Source organism: Trachinotus anak, unplaced genomic scaffold, assembly GCF_046630095.1.
Source record: "Trachinotus anak isolate AG129_WGS33_773 ecotype Australia unplaced genomic scaffold, CSIRO_AGI_Tana_v1 ptg000005l, whole genome shotgun sequence".
In the NCBI taxonomy this organism is placed as follows: Eukaryota; Metazoa; Chordata; class Actinopteri; order Carangiformes; family Carangidae; genus Trachinotus; species Trachinotus anak.
The window spans coordinates 26,179,990-26,201,180 of record NW_027273856.1 but is presented as its reverse complement, the minus strand read 5'-3'; the positions used below and the strand labels follow the sequence as shown (position 1 = coordinate 26,201,180).

Sequence of the window (21,191 nt, the reverse complement as noted above, 5' to 3'; positions counted from 1 at the left end):
TTATGCCAACACTTCAGTGTTCTCTCTCTTATTCCTTGTTTTTCTCACTCTGTCTGTCTGATTGTTTCCAGTCTGGATCCCAGGCCTGTGACGGTTTCAGAGAGCAGTTGGACACATTGATACGTATGGCTGAGGAGGCTGAGGAGGTGCTGAAGGAGTCTGACTCGGTGGGCTCACCGGACCTCCATGTGATCCAGACGCGAATGGAAAGACTGAAGGTACAAAAGACGCTGCTGTTTTGGCTAATGTTGTGTTCTGTGTTTAAACATCAGCTGCTTTTTTTACCAGAAAGACTTGGTGTCTTCATAATTTGATCATATTACACCATATTTTACTCAGACAAAATAATTTGATTCTATAGATTCATTTTCTTCTCTCTCTTGCCTTTAGCTTTTACTCCATCCTTCTGAAAATGTCTGATGATGTATTTCCAGGTTCACCTGTTGAAGTTGAGCAGTCTATCTCCAGACCTAGAGCGGGTTAATGAGTTGGTGTACAGACTACCAGTCAGCGACAGAGATGTTAAACAGCTGCAGAGTCTCAACAGAGCCTGGGCCGCTCACTGCGCTCACCTCACTGAGAGGTTCAGGTACCTGAACTCTTCATATTTCACTTGTTTGTTGTAGCAGTGCAAACATTCAGTGACCACCATGCTGCAAGTCAAACACTCAACAAAGTAAATAAAAGATATAACTGTATCTTTGAATAGATATGATTCCTTTATATGTTCTGGTCATAAAACTTGGGGCTTAGAAAATGACTTTATGACTATGACTTCAAGGAGACATACTTTGAGAACATGTATATAATTAATCACTAAAAACATAATTAATATTTAGTAAGATATTATTTACAAGTTCGCAATAAGCAATTATAATGAATATGTCACTAAAAAGTGATTAATGTAGGATTTCCTCTTTACCATCAGCCATAACACCTGCAGTTATAAATGTGACATTGTGAAACTTTCTTTTTACCATGATAATCTGCAGCCCTCCTGCAGAAAGTGCAAGTTCAGAAAGTTCCTGGGGTCCTTATTGATTAATAAAGAGGTTACTAGAAAGTTAAAGTGAGCTGTATACAAATGTGTCCTTCTCTTAATTGTGACCTTACAGCCTGACAACTCCTATGTTTTTTATTTGTAAATTATAAGGGTCAATAACTGATCTGTAAAATACAAATAAACTGTTAAAGTTAATAGTGACATGACTTTCCCCTGTCCCCCTCCAGTAAACTGCAGGCGGTGTTGCTCCAGCAACAGAGCTTCCTGCAGAAGTGTGAGGCCTGGATGGACTTCCTGTCTCAGACTGAACAGAAATTGGCAGCTGAGATCTCCGGCAACTACCAGAGTCTCCTGGAGCAGCAGAGAGACCACGAGGTCGGAGAAGCATTAAAAGTGCACGTGCACTAATCGCTGTCCTTGTATGTGCAGGGTTGGTCTTAATATGTGCATGTGTACTTGCAGTTGTTCCAGGCAGAGATGTTTAGCAGGCAACAGATTCTCTACTCCATCATCAGCGATGGCCATCATATGCTGGATCAGGGACAAGTGGATGACAGGTAAACACATAAGACACACACACAATGCTCTTTGACAGTTTTAGCTGTCTCATGAAAATACAGATCCTCACTCTTGTCCCGCCAACAGAGACGACTTCAGTTTGAAGCTGGCCTTGCTGAGCAATCAGTGGCAGTGTGTAGTGAGGAGGGCTCAGCAACGAAGAGGCATTATTGACAGTCTGATCCGCCAGTGGCAGAACTACCGGGAGATGGCAGAGAAGCTGCTGCGATGGCTCCAGGAGGTGATCCATGATCCAGATGTTCATCAACCAGGAGAGGCAGTGGCCCTGCAGCAGGCTAGAAACCTGTTAGATCAGATACAGGTAGGTTACAATGCTATAGAAGAGGTAATTTTCTCTGAAATAAGTTGATCTAAAATATTCATGCTTTATTATATCAGCCAGTCACCATTCTAATTAAAATGTGTTTAAGGTACTGTAAATAGCAGGTGGATTAGATTGAGATTGCCTTCAGTGATTTGCACCTCCACTTCACCCTGAAGTAATTATTTTCTTAATAAAACTTGTTTGCATTTTATAAGGTCACTAAAAAGGGACTTTGAGTCATTTTAAATCCTGCCGAGCCTCAGCTTTTCAAATCTTTACAGACATGCTGTACATTCAGTTTCAAAGTACTCACTCTGCTGCTTGTCGCTCTTCAAACTTAATCATAAACAAAACACTTAATCAGAATTAAACACTAACCTCAACAAATCTAAATGCTGTACTAATGAACCCCCACCTCTTCTCCAACCTTAGTCTCCCTTAGTTAACCCGTACCCCCTCTGCCATTTGTCTCTGTCTGTGCTCCTCCAGCTGAGGGAGCGAGTGCTTCAGAGGCAGCAGGGAGGCTACATCCTCACCGTAGAGGCTGGCAGGAGCCTGCTGCTGTCAGCTGACGCCAGGGCCGAGTCCACCCTGCAGACAGAGCTGATGGAGATCCAGGAGAGGTGGAGACACACCCACCACCGCCTGGACCAGCAGAGGAGGGAGCTGCACGGATTGCTTAAGGTCAGACAAAAAGACACCTAGAATAAGTTTCATTCATATTTCTTAATGACTATTAGCATTATCATTACTTTATAATGGCAGTTTGTATCTTTATTGACAAATATGTTTAATGGGACACCCCTAACCACTGCAAGTCTGCAAAGCACAGTCTGTGTTGCAGGCTAAACTGTGTTTCTAACATGCTGCAGTGTAGAGGTGCCTATGAAGGGCGCTGAAGGGCATTTTCCCATCTGAGTCCTTAATGAGCGAGCAAGCAGGACAGTGAAACCAGGTTATCACATGAATTATGCAATGTTGCACATTAAGTCCTGAAGTCAAGTCAAGGATGGAGATGGAGGACACTCACTCCCTCACATTGCTGACAATCATTTACACATGTGCATGCAAATCTGCACACATTCACTCATGCTTAAGCATTACGAAATGGCACAAATGAATGCACTGCCAGCTCAGGGCGCACATCTGCATAAACACACATGCACACACACATAGACTGTGGAAACTGTGCAGTGAGATGTACTGATTTAAACATTTTCGTCAAAGGTGGTTGTCTCTTCTTTTTTTCTGAATCTTATTCTCCTATGGTCTTAGTGACTTTCTCTCTGACCCCTGTATTTGTACTTGGAGAGCAGCTTCTATTCTAGTCCTGTGTTCTTTTACCATGACTCTTGCTCCAGGCTCCTTAGCTGCTGCATTTCTTACCAAATATTACCCTGTTTTACCCTGCTCTGGATCGTTATACAGACTCTAAAAATAGCAGTAATCCGTGCCCTTTGGAGCAGAGCCTCCCTCCTTTGTTATGAAGCTGTATCAACTCTCCTCTTTGGTTGTTGAATTTTTTGCTGTATCACTCTGTGCAGTGTTGCTTGAGATGTTTAGAGCAGAGTGGGCTATCTATGGCACGATAATTGATGTGGCCTGACTGCAGTCTTGGGTTGTGTGTGTGTGTGTATGTGTGTGTGTGTTTGTGTGCATATACTGTATATGTATATCAGCTTATGATTGTATATTCTGTAGGTTACTCTTACTTATTCCTACTATTTAAGGAATTTATAACAACTTCAGAGTCTGAGAAGATCTGCAGTCTGACTGTGTGTTTGAGTGCATGTGGGTGTGTGTGTTTTATGATCTCATCCTTATTGCATGTGTGTGTAGAACTGGGACCGATGTGAGAAGGGCATAGATGCGTCACTGGAGAAGCTGAGGGCCTTCAAGAGGAAGCTGTCTGTGCCGCTTCCTGACCACCACGAGGAGCTTCACTCAGAGCAAATCAGATGCAAGGTGAGGGGAACATAATACACACACACACTCACACACACTCATAGACACAGACATGTCCTCCCTCCACCTTTTAATCTGGCCACTAGGACAAACAGATAAACACACAGTCCAGCAGATAAAAAGAAAAAAAAACATCTTTATCTATCAGCTGCTGTTTCATTCTGTGACCTTGTGCGATTTTCAGATTGTTGGTGTGTATTTGATTCATTCTCCTGCAGTGGCATAGCATTTCAAATCTTATTTAATATAAAAAATAATGCTTGGTATCTTCTTTAATCCAGTCATTTTTTTCTGTATTATTTTTTTGTTTTAAATACATGTGTTAGTAAATAATTATCAGTATGGCTCAGGCAGAAATAACGCCAGGATGATACTTAAATGAGCAAATAGAAATGCTCTTATTTTCTTTATTCGCTCCCACAGCAGTCAAGTATTCTTGGTGTGAATAATCACATTATGATCTTGTGTGGTTTGCGTTAACCACTGGACACTGTATGCCATCATATTTCATGCCTGACACGTCCCCAGCTCCTCGGAGAGGAGGAGGGCATTGAGAGTAGCTGCACATAGTCAGCATCAGCTGAGGAGAGAGAGGGGGTGGGGAGAAAGGCTGCGTGCGCATGAGAGTGAGCGGAAAAGAGAGAGAGAGAGAGCATCCCTGCTTGCTGTGGGGGTGTATATGTGTTGTGTGTGCATGTGTGTGCTTCCTTTTGTGCGTGTTGCGTAATGGAGACATTCTCCGGGTCCACAAATGATTGCAGTGCAGCAAAACCGTCAGAGTGACAGAGGAGGAGGAGGAGATACAAGGTTAGATGCCTCTGTTACCTTATCCTGAATCCATATCCTTGGATGTAGCTGATGTACTTTCATTGACTGTAATATGTTACTGTTGTTTTTATGCTATTTTCCTGAAAACAAAATCTAATTCTGGCATTTAGAAGAAATCTTGTATCTTTTTGGGACTGTAATATTCAGTGTCAGTTTGCTGTTTTGGTTTTTCACTGTTTCTGAGGGTACAGCAGCTACAGTTGAGCTTCAGTAATCCTGAGCTGTGGTTTTCCTGCTTTCCTGTGGCTGTTTATTATGGGACAAATACCCCATGACAGGCCAGTCTGAGAGAAGCATTGCACTTAAGGCTATGGATCATCTCTCTGTGTTATTGCACATAATTTCTTGTCATGGCATAATTTCATTCTATGTGGATGCAGGAGTTGGAGAGCAGTGTGGAGGGCTGGACTGATGACCTCACTTCCTTGTTCCTTCTGAGGGACTCCTTGGAGGGCGTGGTCAGTGCAGATGACATCACCGTCCTACAAGAACGCCTCCAGCTGCTACAGCGCCAGTGGGAGGAGGTCTGCCACCAGGTATAGACACAGTACTCAGTACATGTGCATCTGATGTTTTGTTTTTTTTCCTGGCCCTTTCAAAAGTGCTGATGTTTATTACACCCAGTACACACTCAGTGTTTTTGTGTCCTGTCTCCCCCTGAGACAAAGTGGGTTTCATTTTGCTGCTTTGTGCTTTTAATAAAGCCAAGTCAGCAGAGCCATGCAGAGGTTATCTAAGATAAAGAGACCATATCTATGTTAAAAAATGTTGGTTTGAGCATATTCTCACTGCCCATCCTCGCTGAGGATAGACAAAGCTAACAGCTGCGGTGCATTTGACAGAGCGAGTGTTCAGCTGTGGCTAGCTTTCCATAACCATAGCTAACGCTTCAGGCAAGTTTGAGGGGGAATTGGAAGCATTAATTGATTCGGTTTTTGTATTTGAGCTTTCCCTGGTTAATTTTAGCATCTACTGTTCAATCAAACCCCTAATTATTGTTATGTATTGTATCTTCCACCAGTTATATTCCTTCTCTCAATCTTTTCACCAACTAAATTGCCAAATTCCATCACTCAATCTTTTTCATGTTTTCACTGTTTTTGTCATCATGTTTTCCATTGCTACTTATTTTCTCTCATATTCTCACTCTCACCCTCTTTCTTCTTTCCTCTCTCCAACAATCCCCTCCCCGTCCTCCCCCCGTGTCCCCTCAGCTTTCCCTGCGCAAGCAGCAGGTGAGCGAGAAGCTGAACGAGTGGGCTGTGTTCAATGAGAAGAACAAGGAGCTGTGCGAGTGGCTCACACAGATGGAGAGCAAGGTCTCTCAGAATGGAGACATCAGCATTGAAGAGATGATTGAAAAACTGCGCAAGGTGATTTCAGAACACAGGCTTGTAGAAATGGTTGAGCACAACACATTTATTCATGCAGAATTGTTAAGTCAGGATCATTTGGACTATAGCATCTCCAGGTCTTGGTCACTACAATGCACTGATTGATTATTGTATGTATGTGGTGTATACACTGAACAATACTGAAGGCTATAATATCTTGTTGACATGCTGAAAGGTGCTTAAAGGTTTTCTTGAAATTGGAGTATCCATCTGGATTTAAATAAATTAAGTAAACAAAAAAGAACAGTTCAATTGTAACTATATAGGAGTTAAAATAATAGTTAAGAATTATTGATAAATGGCAGAGTTAGAACTGTGATAACATTGCTTGTTTAAAACCATCCTTTAAAAAAATGTATCACTTGACTGCAGCTACATGATATTAAAATAAATGCTACACTAATATGGTTTTATCTGTAGCCCTCATGCACATCTGCCTGAACACACGTTCATACTATATACCACACTGACTCCCGCTTGGTGTTTCTCCACCAGGACTACCAGGAGGAGATCAGCGTAGCCCAGGAGAACAAGCAGCAGCTGCAGGTTATGGGTGAGCGCCTGGCCAGGGCCAGCCAAGACAGCAAGGCGGCCGAGATCCAACACAAACTCAGCAAAGTCAGCGAGCGCTGGCAGCACCTGCTGGACCTCATCGCTGCCAGGTGGGTGCACAAAACTCTTGAGAACAGGTGGAGAGTTTTGTTTGGTAGAGTTTGTGTTGTCTCTGTGAAAGTGGAAACAAACTGAAAACTAAAGGAATGTCAAACCAAATACTAAATGTGTAGCACATGAGCTCAGGGTCAGTACGGCAGATTGTGGTTAACATCAGTTGGATGGATACAAGAGCAGTAGTGCTGTTTAAAAACGTCTCTGTAGTCTACTGTTAAAGAGCAGCATCTAGTTTGGCTTTAGTTTGTTCTCTGATGAATGGTGGTCATTGTGAATGAAAAATGTAAGAGAAATATATGATCTTTGAAGTTGTGTGCTGTTCACCTGCTTTTGAAAAGCTGAAACTGAAAAGTATTCGTCAGTGTGTTTGCGCTTGACCCTATACATCCCACTTTGTGTCACTCCTCCTGGTGGAGAAGGGTTTATATCAGTGAAGGCACGCCTTCCCCTAACTCCGTTTCCATGGTATCCCTCCTGACTCTTGAGGACACATGATGAGGGGAATTCATTTTCCCACAATGCTGCTGAGGCATTTCCTGAGCTCCTTACTGGTGTCAGTGGGGCTTCTACTTAGTGGAGCTGCAAACCAAGCAGAGAGGTCACATTCCTCCTCACTCCTCGACTCTTGTCCTCTGTCTCTTTCTGCCTTTTTGGCACTTTGGTCATTGAAACCAGTTTGCTACTGACTGAGTCAAATCCAAAGTGCACTTTAAAACAGCTGTAGACTAGTTAGAGACATAGGATTCATTCTTTCATTATGTTGATTTATTGTGGGAAAAGAAAAACTCTTTTTGTTTGTTGTGAATCGAAAGTGACCTAACCCAAAGTTTGACTTACTACCTCAGCTACCCCTCCCCCACCATAGCCTTTTTTTCTGGCTGTTGCCCTCAGGGACTGTCCTGGAGGAGGGAAGAGAGAGAGGACAATGTCTGACCTCATGCAGACAGCTGCAGTCTCTTTGTCTCTTATATCCGCCCTTAACTAAAAAACAAGGACAGACACTTCGCAGCTGTCACGGGAAGCAGAAAACTAAGAATTTAACATTTTCTTAAGGGTTTTTACCTTGTAGATGAACTTATCGACAATTTCTGGAGTTTTTATTTTCTGAGGAAACGAGGATCTATTTTTATTCTCCTACGAACTTGTTTAGTTGGAAAACTTTTCTTCAACATTGTGCACTGTCCACTGAGCTTTATTGACACGCGTGGAGCCTGCAGCCTCTGCTTCTGTCCACACTCTCTCTGTGTGTATTTGTTGTCTGATATTCCAACACAGGCCAGCTCTGCGGCACATGCCTCTGACTGTAAGTCTCCTTTTAGAAACAGCAGCACTTGTCACTCTCAGGCAGTCACACTCATACAAACACACACACACATATAGACACATGCCTGTTTGGACTTCTCTTTTTTTAACCTTGGAGAGCAACAGATGATAAGTCACAGTTGTGCCACCCCACTACTACCTGCTGGCCCTCCCCTCTCTGCACAGACAGAGTTTAGAGAAAGTCCCATGTGGAGCTTGCAGACGAAAGAGTGTTTGGATCGACACTGTAACGCTTCCCAACGTTAACGTTGTCTTTGGGAATTCCGCACCCCCATGGTTTTGGATTTAGGGACGGATAATATGGCAGGATGCCCGAGTGAGGACGATCTGCCAGACTGCGACTGCGATGTCAACAGGCAGGACAAACTTGAGAATTAATGTTGAAGTTGTTTTGTTTAAGGGATTTAACACCAAATTAACCTCATGCAGTGTTGTTTTAGCCAGACTGTGTTCCCAGCATAGGGTGGAGATGCCACAATACAATAAGTGCCAGGTAGTCTAGACAATAACGGGAGTGTTAATGGGAGTGAGAGAATTTTTTGATTGACATGGTGACAGACTTGACCTGATGGAATGAAGCTGTTCAAGCTTGTTGAGACATTTGAAATAAAACAAACACTTGAGAACTATTTGCAGTTAGTGTTTGATGAAGGTTCTGTGTTTGCATTGGATTATGTGTAAAGCGATGCGATTTTTGCCCTGTGATGTAAACAGTCAAACAACTGTGTCCCACAGTATGTTGCATTGTGAGATGCTTTAACTGCATGTTTAGGAAATTTCAAGATGTGGTGTGCAAGTGATATCATGCAGCATCTAATGCCATAGCACATTATAAGTGCAGGTGAGGTCTTCCATCCGCTGCAGTCAGTCAGTCCTAACACTGGGAGCATTAAGGTGGAGCAGACCTGCTGAATGTGTCTGTCATAGTTTGTTTATGTAATAAAGAGCCGCCGTCGCCTTCATACTGATCAAGTCTGACAGTTCAGTTGCATTGCTTTGCAGGGTGAGGCGTTGAATGTTAAGCTTGCTGGGCAAACTGTCACCAGGGCATTATGCTGGCTAATTTAAACACCATTCACATATTATACATTGCATTGGTCAGAGTTGGGAAATGTCCTGATCCAAAATGGTTCCCAGTTGTTGTGTTAGGGTCAAATAAGGTTTTCATCACTTCCCAACAAAAATATCTGCACAGATCTGAAAAAATAACTCTCCTGCTCATATTACTCTTCTGCTCTGTTTAGCTGAACGTGGCACACAGTAACTCTTTGTTACTTTGTGTCCACTACATGGATGGTGCTAAAGAATGATTTCTGTGCTATTCAGACAATCTTACTTCAAAGATCACAACCAGATCAAACGTGTTCAATATGTGTCGTCAATTCTATGAATATTTTCACGCATTTCAAAAACACAAAAAAAACACTGATATCAGCTGAATATACTTTTACTTGATCCAAATTTTATTTGATTTTCCAGTTATATTCACAGCATTTCTTATAGTATGTTGTTATATTGACTGTGCAAATTGTTCAAGAATCTGTCAACAGTTGTCTCCCATACCAGACTGTCCCCCTCACTGTTTACAGTCGTCCCATGTGTTGACTCTGACTTCCTCTCTGTCTTTGTTTCTCTAACAGGGTGAAGAAGTTGAGGGAGACCCTGGTCGCAGTGCAGCAGTTAGATAAAAACATGAGCAGCCTGCGCTCCTGGCTGGCTCACATTGAGACAGAGCTGTCCAGGCCCATCGTCTATGACACCTGTGACGACCAGGAGATTCAGAGGAAGCTCAACCAGCAACAGGCAAGTGGAACCACATACACACACAGTGCTGGGCTACAACAATGCAAGGTAAAATGACTGATTTGTTTACAGGCTTTACAAGGGATGCAGTTTTAACCATCAAACTCTAAGAAACTTTAAGAAATTTGCATCACTTGACCAACATGTGGCAATGACATCCTGGCTTGCACCATTGCTGTATGCACACTGAGATGGACAAACAAGCACACAGACACATTGTTGGTGACAGAGTTGGTGGAAAATGAGTGACACTGAAGCACATGAGGAAATCATAGCATGACTCATGCATACATCTCTGCTGTTTGTTTAAAACTAGCATACAGTGGGTATCAGTATTCTTCCTGCTGCCAAGACGCTACTCTAAATCTGGACTGAGAACTCACTGACCTCCTTTCTCTCCTGAACACCAGCATTTAGTTTATCAGGCAGACTGTGCACTTCCTGTAAACTGCTGGGAGACATTTGTTGAACTGGAGACGTAAAATCACAACCTCTGTGCAACTTAAAGCAACAGAGGTGTATGTGAATGCAGTTTTAAATGTAGAGAAATGCAGAATGCTACACATACAAGCTCTGAGTGCTGCAGAAATCAAGTTCTCATTCTCGCTGACTTCTAGGAGCTGCAGAGGGACATAGAGAAACATAGCACAGGTGTGGCGTCCGTGTTGAACCTGTGTGAAGTCCTGCTGCACGACTGTGATGCCTGCTCCACAGAGACAGAGTGTGACTCCATCCAGCAGGCCACCAGAGGGCTGGACAGACGCTGGAGGAACATCTGTGCCATGTCCATGGAGAGGAGGCTCAAGTCAGTGCCTCTTGGATAAATTCAGTCCTGTATACTGTGGTCATATGCATGCACTGGTGATCAAATTCACACATTGTTAACCAGAGCTATTTTTAGTGTGTTCAAAGAGTTGCAAACCTGCAAGTAATCATAGATAGTTGGGAGTTTATATCAAAGCGTGTCCTCAATTGGTCATTCAATATGTTAGAAATATTAATGTATATACAGATGCACTTAATACCAACCATATCCCATTGGCTTCTGCAGTATACTATCACACTACTGACCGTACAATCATGGCTTCATATTTAAGAGAATTTAGCTCTGACATGAGTGACTTTTCTTTGCAGGATTGAGGAGACGTGGAGATTGTGGCAGAAGTTTCTGGATGATTACTCCAGGTTTGAGGACTGGCTGAAGACCTCAGAAAGGACAGCAGCTCTGCCGAACTCCTCTGGAGTCCTTTATACCGTTGCAAAAGAGGAGCTGAAGAAGTTTGAGGTGTGTTTATTTCACTTTAATCATCAGAATGTGGAGTAAAAGACCACTGCTGTTGCACTGTGTTGCTAGCAAAGTTTGTGAGTGAGGTAAAAATGTGGCCGGTTTTAAATGTAACATTTTCATATGTACATTCTTTGAAGTTTGGAAATTTCCTGTCAGATATTTCAATTTCTCCTTTTGAGCAAAATAAATCTCTAGATGTAGAAAATCACTGCAAGGTAGAGGAAACAGAGAGACAGAGAGAGAAGTGTCATGTTTCTGAAACTTGTCTGCTCCGGCCTGCTCAGCTGCTGCAGTCCATTACTGTGCACGTGCACATTCCTGCTAGCTCACTGTCTGGCCTGGACCATCGCCATCTGCCCTGCTTGTCCCTGACTGAAAAGTTCATTCAGTTAAACATAAACTTTCTCAACTTTCTCTCATATTTCAGGATTTAAAGGGTCAGATGTGATCCTTGTTAAGCGTTTGTTTTCTTTGTGCATGCATGTGAAAATTGTTTGATGCAAGAATTTATATCGCATTTATATTTGCAACAAAGTGTGTCCTATTCAGAGCTTTAATTTGTGTGTGTGTGTGTGTGTTTTCATTGCAGGCCTTCCAGCGCCAGGTCCAGGAGTGTCTGACCCAGCTGGAGCTCATCAACAAACAGTACCGTCGCCTGGCCCGTGAGAACCGCACCGACTCCTCCTGCCGTCTCAGAGAAATGGTGCATGATGGGAACAAGCGATGGGATAACCTGCAGAAGAGGGTGGCTGCCATCCTACGCAGACTCAGGGTAACGTCACATTTGGTGTTGGCTTAATCAATCTGCAGTGAGTCAGTGTGAAACATATGGAAGAAATCTAACAGCTAATGTGATTTCCTCTCCAATAGCACTCACAACCTCTTATTCTATTACTCCTTGAGTTCACAGGCAGTATTAATAAACACTAATATCCTACTGCGTCACTCCTTTCGCGATAAAATTCATTAGGAAGCAAGCTAGTTCATCTAAGATAAAGAAAAACACAAGTAAATGAAGAATTGTTGTTGTCTCGCTGTGTTCACGCAGCACTTCATCAGCCAGAGAGAGGAGTTTGAGACGGCACGAGACAGCATCCTGGTGTGGCTGACGGAGATGGACCTCCAGCTCACCAACATAGAGCACTTCTCTGAGTGTGATGTACAGGCCAAGATTAAACAACTCAGGGTGAGATGGACGGACACAATGTTTGAATACTGTGAAGTTTGTTTTTTAGATGACACAGTAAGCCAATATGATGCATAACACAGCCCAAATATTATAGTTTAAAATAGAAAATTCCATGTATCAGTACAAGTATCGTTCTGTTCTATGAAAATTGATTAGATGAGACAAAAATGTAATCTGGGAACTTCAGCTTTTGTAGCAGCTAAAGTAACAGAATTCAATGGTGAAAAATACAGTGTGATGTAATAATACAAGTGCATTTTAGTCATTTATCAAATAAAAATAACAAACATTTGCTGGTTAAAGTTACCTCAGCTACAGTAAATGTGATTGGAATTTTCTTTTATTTAAACATTTCATTGTTTGTTTGTTTTTTATTTTATTGAACATATGATTGATACCCTCCTTCGCGCTGACCTGTGCTGTGTGTGTTTCTCAGGCGTTCCAGCAGGAGATCTATCTGAACACGGGGAAGATTGAGCTGGTCTTCAGACAGGGTGAGTCTCTGATCGAGAAGAGTGAACCTCTGGATGCAGCCGTCATCGAGGAGGAGCTGGAGGAGCTGCAGAGATACTGCCAGGAGGTCTTTGGACGAGTTGATAGATACTACAAGAAACTCACACGTCTGCCTGTGAGTACAAACACACAGATGACACATCATGTAGCATTTAGACATACTGCCATGTAAAAATGACACAGTTAATGTTTGTAGTGTTTCACTGTGAGACATGAAACTGTGTGCAGAGACGTGAACTTGTGACAGTGAATAGTTGACTCAGAGAACTCAAAGCGCTCTGTAAACACATTACAAAATGAACACTACAGCTGTCCTCCTTCACCTCCCATGACATGGTGAAAACATGTGTTCCACATAGCTTCACACTGACAGGTGGTAAGGAACAGAATACACACTCATTATATTAGCATGGTAACGGTCTTAGTCTTAGTTACACATAGTTTGAAATTTGAGAACCTTTACAGTCTCTGACCCTCAATTTACTGTGTGTATTTCCTCTCTTGCTTGAATTATTCTTTCCCTCTTGTCATCATTTCCCTGTCCGTCTCTCGCAGCTGGTTGATGATGAGCTCGATGGCTCAGACAGAGAGCTCGACGTGGAAGAAGGTGGCGACCTCTCTGAGCTGCAGTGGGGCGACTCGTCTTTGCCTCGGACATCCAGCCGTCAAGCCTCGGGTACGGCCGCTCTCATCCGGGCCGACCGCTCTGGACGGGACACTCCGGCCAGCGTGGACTCTATCCCGTTAGAGTGGGACCATGACTACGACCTGAGCAGAGGTCTGGAGAGCCCTGGAGGACGAGGTCATGGGGAAAGAAGCAGAGGACAAGAGGAGGAGGATGAGTATCTGAGGACAGCTGCCACCGTGCTGTCAGGTTGGTTCATCTTCAGAGACTGTGGTTGGCTTAATGTATACATGCTGATTTCTTGTGGCTGAAACTGGTCTGTAAAACATAAAGTATAGTAAAGGTAGTTTCTGTGGAAAAAAACATGTTATGTAATGTAGTACTTATGATAGGCAAAATAGCGACAGCGTTGCATTGGTGCACTTATAATTCGTTTCTTTTGTTTAATTTATTTTCCAGCATAACTGAGTCTTAAAACATGCAAATTTAATTACAGCAAAAAACAATTTAACACAGATAATGAATAAAGTAACAAATTATTATTTACTTGAATTAAAAATGAGCAGTCTATTCAGGCGTATTCTCGTCTACAGTATGTCGCCATTTGTAAAAAATATATGTATCATTTGCTGTATAACAGCTCTCATTTGATTAAGTGTTGTATTTTTGAAATTATGAAAATGTCATTTATGTTTGATTTAGAAGCATGACACTGAGACTGTCACTGAAAAAATCTGAATCATAGAGCAATAGATTATTACACAAGCATATTTACCTGTGTTGTAACATGTTGACATTTTGCTGTGGACACCGGCTTGAAAACAAGGCACTTATTGTAACTTCTCAGATGAGGGCAATCCCGACCAAGTATTCAAATAAAGTCCTGTCATTTCTATAGGTCTGGCGCCAGTTACACTCTCACATTGTGTGATGAGAAAAAGTAGAAATCTTTTGAAAAAATTCAAAAAGCACTGAGATTAGTATATCTAGCACGAAGACATCAGTGCCAACGTATTGGCAAATCTTTATAGACCAGCAGAGATGTTACATTCAATCATGCCCGCATTATAAGCAGTATATGTTCTTTATATGTCTCTCTTCCCAGATGTAGTTATCCCAGAGAGCCCAGAGGCCTATATAAAACTGACTGAGAACACACTGAAATCATCCTCTGGTAGGCAACAGCAGCCATGTGGTGCTGATAAGGAAGAGCATGCCATGAACTACAACTAAAACAGGCTTATTTTAACAGGAGTCTACCACCATAAAGGAAACATCATCAAAGCTGCATGCCCCACCATCTAGAAAAAATCTTTGTATATCTCCTTGCAAAGATGACACCATTGCATGCTGAGGTCTTGCTCACTAAATGCCAACTTCAACCATTGCATTTTTAGTATTGTCTTTCATTTTTGTCCTTCACTTCGCAGCTAATATCCTCATTTAACATGTTAAAACTCAACTTCTCTGTTCTGTCTGTCATGATTTGTTCTGTTATTTTGAATTTCAGACTAACGCATGCCACCACAGCGTCAGCCGCCTGCCTAAAAAAAAATGTGTCATCACAAACTTCATCCCTTAGTTTTCCTGACCCTGTTGTGTCCTCTGTGCAGGTGAGCCAGGCCAGCTGGAGGCCAGTCTGAGACAGCTGGATCAGGCTCTGGATGCAGGACGATATCACCTCCAGCAGAGAGAGGCCAGTGCCAACCGCTCCAGCCCCGACATCGACTCCACATACATGGGCTATGTGAGTCCTCCTCATGTCTATGAACGTTTGCTGCCTTAAGTCACACTCTGACATGAGTGAGAAGTACATCATGCTGAAATACTTGTCAAATATGTGGACAGACACTTATAGATGGAAAGTTTTTATAAGAAACTTTAAAATTTCAAGTCAAAACAAAAAAAGATTTAAGAAGCTATTTCAGTGACTTTACTCATAACAAACACATCTGGTAAGCATGGAGAATGTTTGGGATGTTTTCATTGTTACTTTTCCTAATAATCGGTGAGGATTGTTTTGTACTGACTATAAATTATAGACCCTCCATACTGTGGCATTTGTGCCTAATTAGGTTTATAACATTAATCACTAATGTGCTAAAACTTACTGTAGAAACTTCATTAACATAATCATGATTAATGTTCATTGTTGCATTTTTTAAAATCAGTTTTTAAACTTAAACTGTGTTTTCATTGATTTTTTACAGTTAAAAACCTTTTTTTAAAAAGGATCTAAATACTTGTAACTCATGTTCCAGATGCGTCTGATGGGAGAGTGTCGAGGCAGCATAGACGCAGTGAAGAGAACAGAGGGAGAGCTGACTGAAGATGATGATGACATGCCGGGGCTCACCAACCCCACCAGCACAGACACTCAGAGTGCAGGTCAGTAACACACACACACACACACTCACACACACACACACACACAGATATCAGATGACCTCCTCCTGTAAATACTGTGCGAGCCGTGTTAACTGCATCTATGCACTGTTTTCCCTCTAGGTGTGATCGAGCGCTGGGAGCTGATCCAGGCTCAGTCGCTGAGCGAGAAGCACAGACACAAACAGAACCTGCAGCAGTGGCAGCAGCTGATCACAGATCTGCAGACCATGAGGGCCTGGCTGGGTCAGTCCGAGGCTGAACTCAGCCAGCTGCGAGGGCTCGATCTCAGCACCGATATACACACCATCCAGCAGAGGATCAAGAAGCTCAAGGTTAGTGCACTGCATGTCTTTGTGTGTCTGTATTAGAAGAGCAAAAGATGGACAAGAAATTACAGATCTTTATTTGTGGGCATAAATCCCATCTAACCAAATGAATCTCTTTAAAGTTTTTATGAACATTTGTCTCTGTGATAATTTAAATTGAAATTTCTTGAATTTGGATATTGTGACCTGCAGTGTAGCAGTTTCAGTTATTTTGTGCACGTTTTCTTATGTGTGTCAGTCTCTGTACAGTAGCATAACAGTTTCTCTGCAGTAATGTAACCTACTGGCCAAAACACACAACTAGTCCAGCTGTTGCTGCCTGTAAAGCATTAGACAAGATATCACTAATCTATAAATACACCCGTCTGAAGTCTAATATCTTACATCTAATGTGCCCCAACCACCTCAGCCGAATTCTCCTGCACTTACTCTTCTGGCACCTCATCTATTCTCAGCCTCCTCTATCTAGTAGCACCATAAAGTCTGGCCTGGCTCATGGTTCACTGTCATTGTAAGTGATATCTTGCTGCACGTTCTGAATACTTTCCTCTTTGATTCTCGCTCTCAGGAGCTGCAGAAGGGGATGGATGCCCACAAGTCCGAGGTCCTGTCCATCAACCTGAGCAGCGCAGACTTCCTCCAATCAGAGCCCGACTCTGAAGAGGCCTGGAAGTTGAGAGATGGGCTGAAAGAGATGAACTCACGCTGGGATCGGCTAAGTACCTCACTGGAGGACTGGAGGGAAGAGCTGCAGAGGGCGCTGATGCAGTGCCAGGTACAAAACACAAAAAAAAACACAAACTCTATACACATCTGTATTTTGATTCCCTAATTTTATTTTGCACCTGCTTTGTGCATGACAAAAATGTTTTAAAATGTTGCACACAAAAATTAAAAGAAAATACATGCCTTGACTTAAGGTATAAAAGTCTTTCATCTCCTTATATTACATTTTCCCTTGTGAATCCAGAATTATATAGACTAAGTGTTAAAAAGTGTATACTTGGTAGAACTTTGATTTGTTCTATCAAATTGTGTCTTTTCTTCTATCTGTCTTTTTTGTTTTCTGTGTGATTATAGCCTCTGCAAAAATGACTAAACAAATAGGAAATAAGGGGTAAATAGCAGAATAAAAACACACATACCATGTTTCCTTTCAGGAGTTTCATGAGATGAGCCATGGCCTGCTGCTCTGGTTGGAGAACATCGACCGCAGGAGGAATGAGGTGGTGCCCATCCCTCCCAAAGTGGATCGTGAAACATTACGAGCTCATCACAAAACACTGACGGTACTTCTCTCTGCTACTTGCTTTGTGTGCAGAAGTTTTAGCCTTTTACTGTATATCAATCACTGTCACTTTGGTGCCTAAAGCTCACTTTGGGTTTCACTACTGAGTTTCAAGAGCAAAGTGGAAACCTGAGCAAAACTAAAGACGACAATAACAATATGTTGTGAATGTAAGGTTTCTCTGATGTTGTAACCCCTCAACCTAGAGCAAAGACAATCATATGATTGGGAAAAAAAAAAGAGTTGCAGTCGTGGTCCTTCATGTACTGTAAAACAGTTTGAGATGCTGAGGTGCTCTAAAAATAACAAAACTGCAGTTGTGTAGTACCTTTCATGCACAGATGTAGCCCAAAATGCTTCATAAATAGGACTTAAATTAGAAAACAAGGAGGCAAGCTGGAACAAAGATAGAATAAGATGAAACAAAATCTGTAAAAATATGTCAAAATAATAGAAATAAGAGACTAAAAATATAACCCTGTCTCTTTATTGTCCCGCAGCAAATCAAGCGTGAGCTGCTGGACTCGCAGCAGAAGGTGTCGTCCCTTCAGGAGCTCTCGGCTCAGCTGCTGGTCAACACTAAACCTCAGACTCTGGAGCCGCAGTCACAGACCTCAGAGCAGATCCAGGCTCATGGCAGCGAGTGTCTGGAGGCCCAGGAGAAGGTGCACGTGATCTGGAACAGACTGAGGCTACTCCTGAGAGAGGTCAGCTCAGACCTGGAGGGGCTGGAGAGGAGACTGGAGGCCATGGATACACGACAGGTCAGACAATGCTGAATATAAAGGGAATGAAGGAGCAGTCAGTTTATGTTGAAATAACAAAGTGTTCCTCTCCATTAGCAGCAGTTTTATTTGTGTACATCTAAAGATTATAGTGACTGTTGTTTTATTTTTCAGGATTACTTACCATTGCCTGTTGGCAAATCAGAAATCTGTGGATCAGCTGTTCCTGTGTCAGAGGTTACCGTCGAAAGTCGAAAACGATTGGTAATGATTCCCCTCATAATATCAGTGGGAGGGTGGGGGGAGGGGCTAGCATCTGTGCTCCATAAGAGACAGCAAATCAACATCACCGTCAACCTACCATCTCCCTCTGTTCCCAAAGAGATGTCTCATAGATATTCCCACCCTTCCCTTTTACTTTTAAGGTGAACATAAATGTTTGTCTCTTTTGCAACAGTTCTGCCAACATGTACATGAAAAGAGTTGTTGCTGCCCCCCATGCCCTCACCCCTCCCTTTCTTGAGATGTTTTTTGCTGCCCCACACCATGATGATCAGCTAAAAATGTACAAGACAACCTGGCTTTTCGTTTTACATGATAAAACTGTTCTCTAATAAATAATCTAATGGATTTGTTGATATCATATTCTAGACAACATGCATGAAAAGAAAGTTTTATTGTAAGTAACAGTTAAACATATTTAATTTTGTCAGTTTCTTTTAACACGACTTTTCAGGATTTAGTCTTGAGAAGCCAGATTTCTTGGTTCTGAAAGTCAATCACCGTCATTGATTATGTTGCTGCTCTTTGGTTGTCGATGATTCTTTCTCTAGCGATGTTATGGCTCTTTTTATGTTATTTGTTTTTTCTCTCATCTGAGGCTTGGTCTTTATTTGCCCTTGACTGAAACATTCTTTTCTTTCTTTTACCCCTCCCTGCTCATTACGTGATACAGCCCCGGGGCAAAAGTAGTCAGGCCCACCCAGGACACCCTGAGAGCGGCCCACGCCACAGGTACCTCTCTCCTGGACTCTAGAAACACGGGAGGATGATGGAACCAAAGCCACGCCCCACTAGATTCTTAATTTTTATTAATTCAACTCATGAGAAAATCAGTGAATCACAATCAGCCATGTTTTACTCATTGGGCTTTGATTATTTGATAACACATGATTATTTATAAGGCTTTAACCCTGTGTTCCATGATCCTCCCTCACTCTAGAGACCTTGTTACCAGCTCTTAAACGAGTGGGGAATCGCCTACATCAGGCCGCTCCCTTCCTCCTTTAAATGTTTTATTCCACTGCTTCTCTTTGCCCTGCTGCTTTTTGAATGGCATCATGAAATATTGCCTTGTCATACTTTTTGCTTCTCCTTTTTCAGAGTGACTTTGTAGCACCCTTCTCGCCCACTAGATGGCACTATCTGAATCCCAGTGACCCCCTCCCCCCTCAGCCCTGCTTCCTCCAGCTCTGTTTTTCTTTCTCATGCTTCCTTCCTGTTTCATTCTCTTCATAGTTTTAAAGCAGGATATGATGCATAAACTCCTGCGGCTTCTCCTTCTTCCTTAACTCCCACTTTCTTTCCTTTGTTTCCTTTCCAGACCTCTAAACTCACCCACCTCTGACTCTGTCATTTCTGATTCAAACTTTCCATGATTTTCATGAAGTGCCGAGAATAATACACCGGCCTGGTGAAGACTCAGCCTAAACTAGTCTTGCCACGAGTGTGTGTAGCAGTAAATAATGTGTTTGTTTTCCCCTGATAGCATCCTATGTAAGAGAAGCAGGGACTCTATCACATTCTATTGGGCTGTGGAAACTGAAATCCAGCGAAGCAGGAGAGGTTGCCTCACACATGATGTGCAAATGTTGCTTATGCACGTTGACAGCAGCTGTTTTGTAGAACATAGGAGGACTGAATGAAATTGGCTGCAGAGTGAGCGGCTGGAGGGGTGTCGCTGTTTGTGTCTGACCCTCTTTCATCCTCGGTGAGGATGAGCCGCAGTAAGAACATGCTGTTCCCCCCTCGAGTCTTGGCTCTAAGTGTGGAAATCTCCAGAGAGGCATTTGGCATTTCTCCTGCTTCTGTTTGGAATGAGACGTGGCATTGAACTCTCACACGCTCAGCTCTAAATCCAGACCCCCCCCCCCCCCCCCCCCGCCCCAGTGAGACACAGCCAGCTACTTACAAACGCTTGTGGTTAAAACAGTTTTTTGTGTGTTTGTGCCTGGTTGGTGTGTATGCAGGTCTCCTGTACATATGTGTCTCTGTGTTCAACTTTGTGACTCTCTTGATCTCTCTACCTGTTGGATATGAGTCTATCCGCTGCATTTTCGTATTTGCTTTCCTTCCTGTTAATTGTTTGTTGAGTATTCATTTCATTTTTTTTGCCAGACATGGGTAAAATAGTATTTGCGAACATATTTATTTTAACTTACTTTAAACATAAGAATTATCAGATTTACCTCAACTACAAATTATTTTCTTCACCAATTACTCTGAAGATTTCTTTCAGTTAATCATTTGGTCTAGAAAATACTCAGAACATGGTGAAAAATGCCCATCTCAGTTCCCTAAAGCCCACATGTCTTGTTTTGTTCAACTAACAGTTTAAAACTCAAAGATATTTACATTGAATTGAATGAATGAGTGGTTTAGGTTTCGACAATATTCATTCAGTCATTGAATTCATTGATTCAATGAATGAATTAATATTTACATAAATAATTTTCAAGCAAAAAGTACAAACATTTGTCTGTTGATAAATTTAAACCAGAGAATGTTTGTAGTTTTTGCTTGAACTTATTAATATAAGTATAATAAAAATTTAAATAAAGAACTAATTACCAGGTAGCTTCAAATTAATTTTCTGTCTATTTATCAATTAATTCTTTCAGCTTTAATTCAGAAATGTCACTTTTACATTATATCAAGAAATGTGTCAATTTGAAATTATAATTCTCTTCATATGTTTTCCA

At 42.1% G+C, this 21,191-nt stretch overlaps 1 protein-coding gene across 5 annotated transcripts in view; it reads left to right on the top strand.

Annotated features, from left to right (window-relative positions):
• Positions 1-21,191, top strand: part of syne1a (spectrin repeat containing, nuclear envelope 1a) — a 90,197-nt gene that overhangs the window by 67,516 nt on the left and 1,490 nt on the right. For 4 of the 5 annotated variants that reach the window (XM_071479357.1, XM_071479356.1, XM_071479354.1 and 1 more), the window contains 26 exons: positions 72-218; positions 435-589; positions 1,231-1,378; positions 1,466-1,560; positions 1,649-1,883; positions 2,376-2,570; positions 3,726-3,851; positions 5,060-5,215; positions 5,894-6,052; positions 6,569-6,735; positions 9,706-9,868; positions 10,486-10,673; positions 11,003-11,153; positions 11,746-11,928; positions 12,205-12,342; positions 12,782-12,973; positions 13,414-13,732; positions 14,589-14,657; positions 15,097-15,230; positions 15,745-15,871; positions 15,992-16,203; positions 16,766-16,972; positions 17,358-17,486; positions 17,986-18,249; positions 18,385-18,474; positions 19,166-19,224. In XM_071479357.1, coding sequence (XP_071335458.1) covers positions 72-218; positions 435-589; positions 1,231-1,378; positions 1,466-1,560; positions 1,649-1,883; positions 2,376-2,570; positions 3,726-3,851; positions 5,060-5,215; positions 5,894-6,052; positions 6,569-6,735; positions 9,706-9,868; positions 10,486-10,673; positions 11,003-11,153; positions 11,746-11,928; positions 12,205-12,342; positions 12,782-12,973; positions 13,414-13,732; positions 14,589-14,657; positions 15,097-15,230; positions 15,745-15,871; positions 15,992-16,203; positions 16,766-16,972; positions 17,358-17,486; positions 17,986-18,249; positions 18,385-18,474; positions 19,166-19,224 — 4,208 coding nt within the window. The remainder of the gene's footprint in view (positions 1-71; positions 219-434; positions 590-1,230; positions 1,379-1,465; positions 1,561-1,648; positions 1,884-2,375; positions 2,571-3,725; positions 3,852-5,059; positions 5,216-5,893; positions 6,053-6,568; positions 6,736-9,705; positions 9,869-10,485; positions 10,674-11,002; positions 11,154-11,745; positions 11,929-12,204; positions 12,343-12,781; positions 12,974-13,413; positions 13,733-14,588; positions 14,658-15,096; positions 15,231-15,744; positions 15,872-15,991; positions 16,204-16,765; positions 16,973-17,357; positions 17,487-17,985; positions 18,250-18,384; positions 18,475-19,165; positions 19,225-21,191) is intronic. The other variant, XM_071479355.1, reaches the window with a different exon arrangement.